Below are 9,197 nucleotides of genomic sequence, written 5' to 3'. Positions count from 1 at the left end.
TCAATTATAATTATTGAAGTACTCATTACCTAATTTTATTCCAATTATTTGATGTTACAATATTTCGAGAACTTCAACCTATAACAATTAGCTTTTCATGCCTTTCATACACTATGAATTGTTTACAAATTAGAGCTGTGGAGCACAAAGATTTGAATCGCTGATGAAAATACCTGCTACAGTTGATCGACCTTACGTTAATCGATTTTAGAATACCTAGCACTTTCTACTACGTCGATTCAATTCATTAAGATGTTCGAGGTCAATTTATTTTAAATTCGGACTCGGTGAACTTCGTACAACCATAGGTATTTATTTCGTGAAAACAGTGATTTATTTATTTATTTTAGGTATATAAACCTTGTCATGATCATAACGAATAAAAAAAGAATTATCAGATGTAACTTAATAAAATTAACATTTGGAAGGTGGTTTTTCTTTTTTTAGCACCTTTTATTTCTTTTTTTTTTAACGAATTCCTCTTGTTTTATTATTATGACTGGTTAGCACAGTGGTGTTGGCAACTATCTGTTGCCCTAGCGATTGTGAGTTTAGTAACCGGCCATTTATTTATAGATAGATATTTTCGATGTAGAAGACTGATAACTAGGTAACTAAACTGTTGGGTCGTTTGCGCAGTTAACTATATTGATAATGATTAAACTGCAATGAAAAGCAAATTATATTGAACTAGCAGTTGCCCGCAGCTTCGTTTGGGCAGAAATTGATAATATTTACATAGTATGGAATATATATAGAACACACACATCAGCCTATCGCAGTCCACTGTTGGACATACGCCTCCACAAGTTCGCGCCAAAAATGGCGTGTACTCATGTATTTTGCCCTTAGTCACCACGCCGGGCTGGAGACCGCAGGTCTGGCTTTGTCGCAACGAAGACGCTGCTGCCCGTCTTCGGTCTGTGTATTTCGAAGCCAGCAGTTGGATGGTAATCCCACCATCGACCGGCTTTTTAAGTTCCAAGGTGGTAGTGGAACTGTGTTATCCCTTAGTCGCTTCTTACGATACCCACGGGAAGAGAGAGGGTGGCTATATTCTTTACTACCGTAGCCACACACTCCTCAATATGGACGGCAAAATACTGTTTTCATTATAGGATAAAGATTAGTGCTTAATCTCAAATACCACTCTAATGCAAAATAAAAAGGTGTCTATGATAATAACCGTGATCGACTGCTTCATGTCCTCTCTGAGGTACAAAGGTGCAAAGTTGAGGTACATACTCAGAACAGAAGCAAATATTTATGCTCTATTAACTGAAATCGAATCCACAACTGCCATCGCCGGCGTTAAGGCGCTGGCGACTATACTGGTATGGGCGTATTTGGAATCGTATTTAAATAATAATAGTTATATGAACATTAATATGTTCGTCTACAAAGACGTATCCGTTAGCCATAATTATACCTATCGGTAAACTTTTTTAAAATAATGCTTGTTGAAATTGTCGATGGTGTTTCTTTTCTGAATAAATAAACAACTCAATTCGTCAACCAAATATGTCACGAACCTTCAGAAAGTTTCAGACGCGCACATAAACATTCATTTGTTCATTTTAAATTTTAATTAATGCCTTTGATTTTTAACTTACGAGTCACTGGTGGTCCCATGTTATCACAACCGTCGCCTGACCACGCATTCATTATGCGAACTATCAAATCACAATATCAAGACGACTTTTGTTAATGCTATTATCATCCTTACTGCAATCACAATAAAGGCTTTATCGTTTTGATAGCTCCACGGTATTACTCATTGTAGTGAAGGTATGTGTGTTCAGTTTCAAGGCATTTAAGTCACTGAAAGCTTGCTGTGGTTGGTTCAAATATTTTTACTTTTTGTAGAGTGTCCATGGTATGTGTACAAATACAAAGTACAAATTATTGTTTTTGTTATTTTTAATTATCATTCTTTTATCTTACATAAGTGTCAATATGTTTTCATTTAGTAGAATTATAAATCTTATTAAGATGTAATTTTTTACAAAATAAAAATAATATTATGTATTTTAAGTAATAACTATGTATTGTAATTATTTATTGTGTGTGTGTGTGTGTGTATATATGCAAATTATTTATAAAATAGACTAAGGTTTAAGTTTAGCCTTTGGATGATTATACATCGTTTTTCAAAATCAGTATCAAAAATTTTATGGAAATATGAATATGATTACGTTCCGTGTATATAAATGTCATGGTGATAGTACTAGACCCAGTTCACAGGACAGTTTAATGCTTCGAACACGCGATATCTAGTGATGTGCTTTTGTATCGATTTAACAACCCATCATTGCGATTTATTGTCGGATTCATCGCACGAGTTCTCGTTTTGATAGAGTTTTAGGCGCGTTTTTCAAATATGTATGTATACGTTTATTTTAAGAACTTACAAAGTTTATTTGATCTCTATAACATTTAATAAATTTTGGTACAATAAATAATTATTAAAAGCATTTCTTAAAGTTAGAGTTTTATTATAATAAATATTTACTTCAATGTAAGTTGATTATTAATTTATTATAATGTACTAGCGACCCGGCCCCGGATGCAATGCTGATACTAAAAAAAGGTTATTGTGGGTTATCCCTAAGAGATAGATATATATCATCGTGGACTTTTTGTAGACCAATACTGTAGTACATTATTTTAATCTATCTCGTAGGGTTCAGCCAGCGTTTGCAATATAAGCGCAAAAAAATGTGTTCATTTACGACATCATATTAGAAACCTCTAAAACTATCAGTGTTCCTCTACTATATTGTGCATGTTTTATAGATAAAAACTTTCCTCTGGAATCACTCTATTTACTAAACAAAACCGCATTGATGTCAGTTGCGTGGTTTTGAAGATCTAAGCATACAGACAGTGTGAAGCGACTTTGTTTTATATTATGTACTGATGTAGCATTTTAAAAATGTTCGGTTAAACTGCTAGTTAAGATAATTATTGATTAAGACCAATTAATTTATACATTTAAATAACTTCTATAGCGTCCTACATTAAACTTCTAGTAAGCAATAATTATTAAGTACTAGCTGCCCGTATAGACTTCACTCATAATATCAAAGCTTTCCGTGGGCTTTGAGGTACATACAAAAAAATAAATTAGCCGACTTGGTTGGGCCATTCTCGAAGTTATGCGCTTAGCACTATTCATTTCTATTTATATAGATGTAGTTACTATTTCTAGTAGTAGTAAACAGTGAGAAGTAAATTTATTGCTGAACAAACGCGTGCGCCATTTACGCGGCTAAACACCGACAGATTGCGTTCGATTTCCATCCGGGATTGATATTTGTATTTCTACAAATACTTCTTTTGGGTTTGGACGCAAAGATCCACAAGGAGAAATCCATGTGGGTCTCCTCACGTGCCCGGGAGAGCACGTTAAGCTACCGTTCTCTTTTGTTATTATATACACCTGATAGCGATCATTACTCATAGTAGAGTATATATCTGGCAATCCGCAGTGCCGATCCTTCTATTACATGGAGAAAGAAGCCTATGCCCAGCAGTGGAAAATTACAGGCTGAATCTTTATTATAGTGTGTTGATCTATTTAAAGTACCTAAAATGGTTAAATCAGGTGTAGGTATGTATTTTAACAACGCTGTACAGCCGTTCCTACCGTTCCTGCCATCAGGCCTACCAGGTTGCCTGTAACTGTTAAGAAACATAAATAATAAACGTTTTAAAAACAAAGCCAATTCGCTACTATATTTATTTTATTATTTATTTATTTACTCTTCATTGTACACAACAATATGCAAATTCAAAATAATAATAATACAGACAACTTAAGAATGTGTAGTACAAGAGGCCGGTCTTATGGCTAGTTAGCCATTTCTTCCAGACAATTTTATTATTATTTTTTATCTTATAAATAAGCTGTACGAACATCCCTAGTCATTACCGTTATTATAGTTCATCTTCTAATATTAATTTACATCGTTCACCATATATCGATCACATGAATACACGTCAATTATTATTCGATTTTATGTCACAGAATGACTTTAATGAGAAGTAATGACCTATTTTCCATAGAAAACTATAGTTAGTTATTTAAAGCTTACAGCTAGGTCACTTCGAAGACGTGGACTTAATTTAATGTCATACATTTAAATGTTTTGTTTTACTGTATATTAAATGCTATTATGAACATTAAAGGTGTTTGTTTGTTTTAGGTTATGGGTTTCGATATACGTATACTTAGATTAGTTTGATTAAAAAAAACTGTACTTTTTATCGTCTAAAATTAGTAGCTAATTAGTAAGTAACTGCGGAATTTCTTACCCGTTCTTCTTTGCAGGATCTACATTCCGAATCAGTGGTAGCTTTACTTTTAGAAAAAAATAATAAACACCATCAACGAAAATTTTAATTTGTAAAATGACGATCCGAAAGTGCCATTGGGGCCTATTTGAATAAAGTTATTTTTGATTTTGAGTTAATCTGTTGAATTTAACGAGATAATGCTTTAATTTCTTTAACTCAAAAACAGCTTCTTTTTTTGAGTGATCTTTACTGATAATAAAATAATTAAAGAAGCTTTATTTTATATTTATTTTTAGTTCTAAGAAAATAGTGTTTAAAATTTGATTTGCCTAATCTTGAGAAGCTTGAAAGATATTTATCATTTTAAAATCTTTTTCGCTTTCAGAAAATTCAAGTGTACGCTTTTTGAATATAGGCAATCTTTTAGCGTTATTTTAAATAAATAAACGAGTTAAGGTCAGGGTTATTTATTAATATTATATTATGAAAGATGAAATAAAACACAAATGTAAATACTGATATAAATATTTATTTGCACCACCCCGACACATCGGGCATGATCTCAACGCGCTAACGAACAGACATAACGAATAAACTTTATTTACAATACAAATAAGTTACCATTTACCAATTACCACCCATGACCGTAAGAATCAGCGTATGTGGCATGAGAGATTACTGGGGCAGCATGGACAATAGGCTGTGCGATGACTGGGGCTGCGTGGACAACAGGCTGCGCGACTACCTTATGCGCGACTGGGTGGATTACCTATTAAGATATTTATATATTTTATTGTTGCTGCTTGCTGATTTGGTTTGAAGAATAAAACTAAATTCATCTTTTTTTTAAGTTTTCATATATTGTATATACAAATATTATTATCTAAAATATTATATTTTACATAAAGAAAAAAAAATGGATGTATTAAACTTTCACTTGAATATATCCAAAGTTATTGTTTAAGTAGGATTTGAACTTAATCAAATAATCTTTTTTATTTTATTTAATTTGTTAAGTGTAAAATTTTGTATAGAATATTTATAAATACTCACGCGCTGGAACGAAGAGTAGCTCGTGGCTGCCTTAGAGACAGCAATTGGAGCAGCGTGGACCACCGGAGCAGCGTGGACCACCGGCGCAGCGTGGACCACAGGAGCAGCCTGGATCGTTTGGTAAACGGGCTCTGCGTGCGATATTGTGAGGGGTTGGTGGTCGAAGCTTATCTGTAAGGATATCAATATTTCAGTCAACTTCACGTGCCTATTTTGTCATTTTTGATATTTCGATTGTTTATTTTAGTTAAATAGATAATTGTATAAACTTAATGCTTAGTTGACATATTTTTCGAGTACTAAAAAATTGTCGGTGAAATGAGCTAATAATCAACAATCTAAAATAGCGATCTCCTAAATATTTCATAGATAATATAATAACAACATTAATAACTAATTAATAATATAATAATAACATTTGTAATAAAATATACAATGTAGTGACAGTCATCGGACTTTTACAGACTTTAAAAGCATTGTATTTTGCAACTAAATCAAAATGGTATTCCACCTTTGGCTAAATGTCTTCTTTATATAGGAAACGGTGTGATTCTAATTTGTCAGTCTACTGTGAGTTTTTGGACGGTTTTCCTACTAGAAGTAACTATCGGTATCAAGGGTTTCGTGTGTCCCAGAGCTATAGGATAAATACTGAGTTTGGTACAACTTACAGCAGTTACTTCTGTACAATAAAATATAAACAAATAAAATATATTTTATAGTATTTTATTGGTTGGATAATACTCACAGATGGTGCGTCCCACCCGGATAAGTATCCAGGGGTTGGTTTGGCCGCAGCCACGGAGAGGAGGGCGAATAGTACCTGGAAATACACATAATCGTATTGCATTGTACACTCGACATTTTCCACGATTAAATCGGCTTTTCTTTCTATAGGTACCTGCTTGTTAGTTTTATTACCTACCAGTACCTAAATGACCGAGCTTAGCTCTTCTCGTGTTGCGACTGCCCGATTTCCCACCTGAGCTATTATATACATTAGAAATGGAGTCGAAATTTACCTTCGTATTCTAATAATATTGAAGCCATTTTTTCATTGCCTGAAAACATAGATAAAACGACATTTTCTAAAAATTAATCCTAGGTAGATCGATTTATCGCCCCCCAAACTCCTGCATACAAAATTTCATGAAAATTGTTGGAGCCGTTTCCAAGATTCAGATTATATATACAAGAAATGCGCGTTTAAAGATATTAAATTAGACATGTACTTGGCTATTTCTCTTGGTCAACCCTCCATTAAAAAACACGTTAAAACAAATCATTTTTTTTAAATTTTTTCGATATTTTGTGTAAAAGGTTCATACAGAATGATAAACGAAAAAAAGTATGCAGACAATGCTTACTAATAATATAAAGCTACTGGTTTGAATTGAAAAATTCATTTCGTGTTAGAGTCGTGTATAGACTATTTACCAAATAAGGCTATTTTATCATTCTCAAATTAACGTTTGAAATATTTAGAGAACTTGCTAAATTTTAAGCATTTGATAATTCGCATGGCAGTGCAATGTCTTTTTGATTAGCTACAGTCGTTCATTATAATATATTTAATTTTAGTAATTATTACAAATTAACGATCTTTTCAGATTTAAGCTTCAGCGTAGGTATGAGAAAATGTATCATATCATCATACAAAGGTACAATACCCATATTTTGCTATAAACTTTCTTTGTAATAGGAATGTTATTAAATAATTATAGTATCAATTTTAACTTTGCAAAAAAAGTTACTAAGTCAAGTTATGCAGGAGACAGTAGGAAACAAATTAGTCATGAACTCTTGTGATGTTAATTGTATTTTAGTTTATAATCATTTTTTTTTTATTTTGAATAGTTGTAGTTTTTATTTATTAAGTTTGCATATAATTTTTGTTATTATTGAGTTAGCTGTTATTATTTGTAAACTAATATATTATTTTTGTTTTGTTACAAATAAATCAAAGTAATTTAAAAAAAAAAAACAAAAATAAAATAAAAATAATAATAATAACATTTATTTCGGATTATACACGACAATATTCAATGTAAAAGTTAATTTGAATAATTTAAATCAAGTATTGGTAGAGTTCCAAAATCTTCATCGAGGTACAGATAAAAAGAATATATAGATAAAAAATAAATGTATCAATACTTACAAGGGAACGCATGTTTGAGACCGTTGCTAACGAACTAAAAATGTTTAGTGACGAATTAATGCGCACACGCACCTTTTATACCGATTTGGTATTTCAGTCCGAACCAGCCCGCAGGGCCGGGTTAGACATCCTAGGTCGCCTTAATTTCATGTACCTAGATATGTACAAGCAAGGGCGGTTACCACATACACCATATTTAGATAAATATTTCTTATATAGACTAATTTCATGTTTTATTTATTGGATTTAGATTTGCGTATTTTTTTTAAAGCTAACATTGCTAATGATATTATAATTATGTTTATTTTTTGGTATTTAAATTAATTTGAACATAAAAATATAGGGACAGGTCGTTTGACATAAACTATCCACTAGTTTTCTCCCAGAAATTTTTGAATTAGTAAAGTGTTACCCACAAACCACAGTTTTGTACGTTACCATATTCTACCCTTGAGGAAAAGACGTAAAACGAAGGTAGTCGTCGGCTTTCCGTTCTCCCATTAATCATATGAAATGAACCTAGAGTCAAAGCCGATATAAAGAATTTCTTCCTGTAGGTATATTTAAAGTATCGACAGACCTAAGCCTGTCGTCAACTGTAGTCAACAAGTTATAGTCGTGTTTTATTGATATTCTCAAAGATGTATTAACCTATTTATATTTATGAGTTTGTTTTTGAGTATAGTGATACTAGTATTGTAACAAAATGTAAGTCTCTTATTGTTAGTCCTATAGATATTGCCTGTTGCTATAATTCCATTATTTTATGAATAAAAGCTGAAGCCATGTCATGTCACGCTACTACAGAAGGCGACAGACAGATTAACGAAAATATTTAAAAAATCTTTTAAGCCATGTAGTTTTCTTACAATATTTTAAATACACATAATTAATTTTAAATAGAAACTTAGGTGTGGCAACCAGGGTTGACCTGCAGCGGTTTTCTATTCAGGTATTCTTAAAACAAAACTTTAAACTGAATTATATTATTTATAGTTGACACCCTTGTTACCTACTTCAGTTATCTTTAAATCTTGTAAAGGTCAACAAGGACGTTTCAAGTATATATCTGTAATTATTTATAACGCTTAAAACATTCTTTACTATCATTTATTCATTCTTAACATTAGTAGTGGTCAAAGAGAGGGACCAAAAAAAAAAACACTTTTCGAAAGAGTGACTTTATAATCTTTTATATTTTTGGTGCATTTTTACTAAAAATGTAAAAAAAAATCTATTGTCGTCAGTCTTTTAGTTAGGGTGGTTTAACATATGCAAAACAAAATGTTTGCGCCCCTATTACTTCCAAAAATCTAAATTGTTTTTTTTTAAATCAAAAGTTACATACTTATGTATGTTATTGTTATTGTTATTAATATGCATCTTTTTATTCTGTTGTAACAAGAATTGTTTTTTTTTTTTAAATAATTGTTTCTTCACCTCATGTAACCTATCTTAATCGTAGACTCCTCGCCTAAGAGTGCTAAGTTACAGTAAGACTTGAGACTGGGGCTGTAATTATTGTGACTCATTTGACATTCATGTTCACTGATATTTTTTTCAAGTAGTATTTTTTTTAAGTACTATTAATTACATCAGTGGTAAAATAAGAAGCTTTACATACAAAGGTCTTTTAAAAGTAAGACAAAACCTTGTATTTGGGAGCCTGGGAAAACTATTCCAACCC

General features: G+C 31.8%; 1 protein-coding gene across 1 annotated transcript; it reads right to left on the bottom strand.

The window, feature by feature from the left end:
• Nucleotides 1-4,808: 4,808 nt before the first annotated feature.
• On the bottom strand, nt 4,809-7,570 carry LOC123661142 (cuticle protein 70, isoforms A and B-like). Its single transcript, XM_045596136.1, has 4 exons — nt 7,511-7,570; nt 6,101-6,175; nt 5,353-5,523; nt 4,809-5,068 (listed from the first exon to the last, which is right to left on the bottom strand). Exons 1-4 carry the CDS (start codon nt 7,520-7,522, stop codon nt 4,931-4,933), a joined length of 396 nt encoding a protein of 131 aa, XP_045452092.1. The 5' UTR covers nt 7,523-7,570; the 3' UTR covers nt 4,809-4,930.
• Nucleotides 7,571-9,197: the final 1,627 nt, after the last annotated feature.

This window comes from Melitaea cinxia, chromosome 16 (genome assembly GCF_905220565.1).
Source record: "Melitaea cinxia chromosome 16, ilMelCinx1.1, whole genome shotgun sequence".
NCBI lineage: Eukaryota > Metazoa > Arthropoda > Insecta > Lepidoptera > Nymphalidae > Melitaea > Melitaea cinxia.
Note: the sequence above shows the minus strand (reverse complement) of the source record. Positions and strands in the feature narration are given on the sequence as shown.

Excerpts from the sequence above, each read along its gene's own strand:
- LOC123661142 (XM_045596136.1), bottom strand. Across the intron at positions 5,524-6,100 it reads CCGGGTGGGACGCACCATCT|ATAAGCTTCGACCACCAACC; the intron begins GTGAGTATTATC and ends ATATCCTTACAG. Across the intron at positions 5,069-5,352 it reads GCTACTCTTCGTTCCAGCGC|GTAATCCACCCAGTCGCGCA; the intron begins GTGAGTATTTAT and ends ATATCTTAATAG.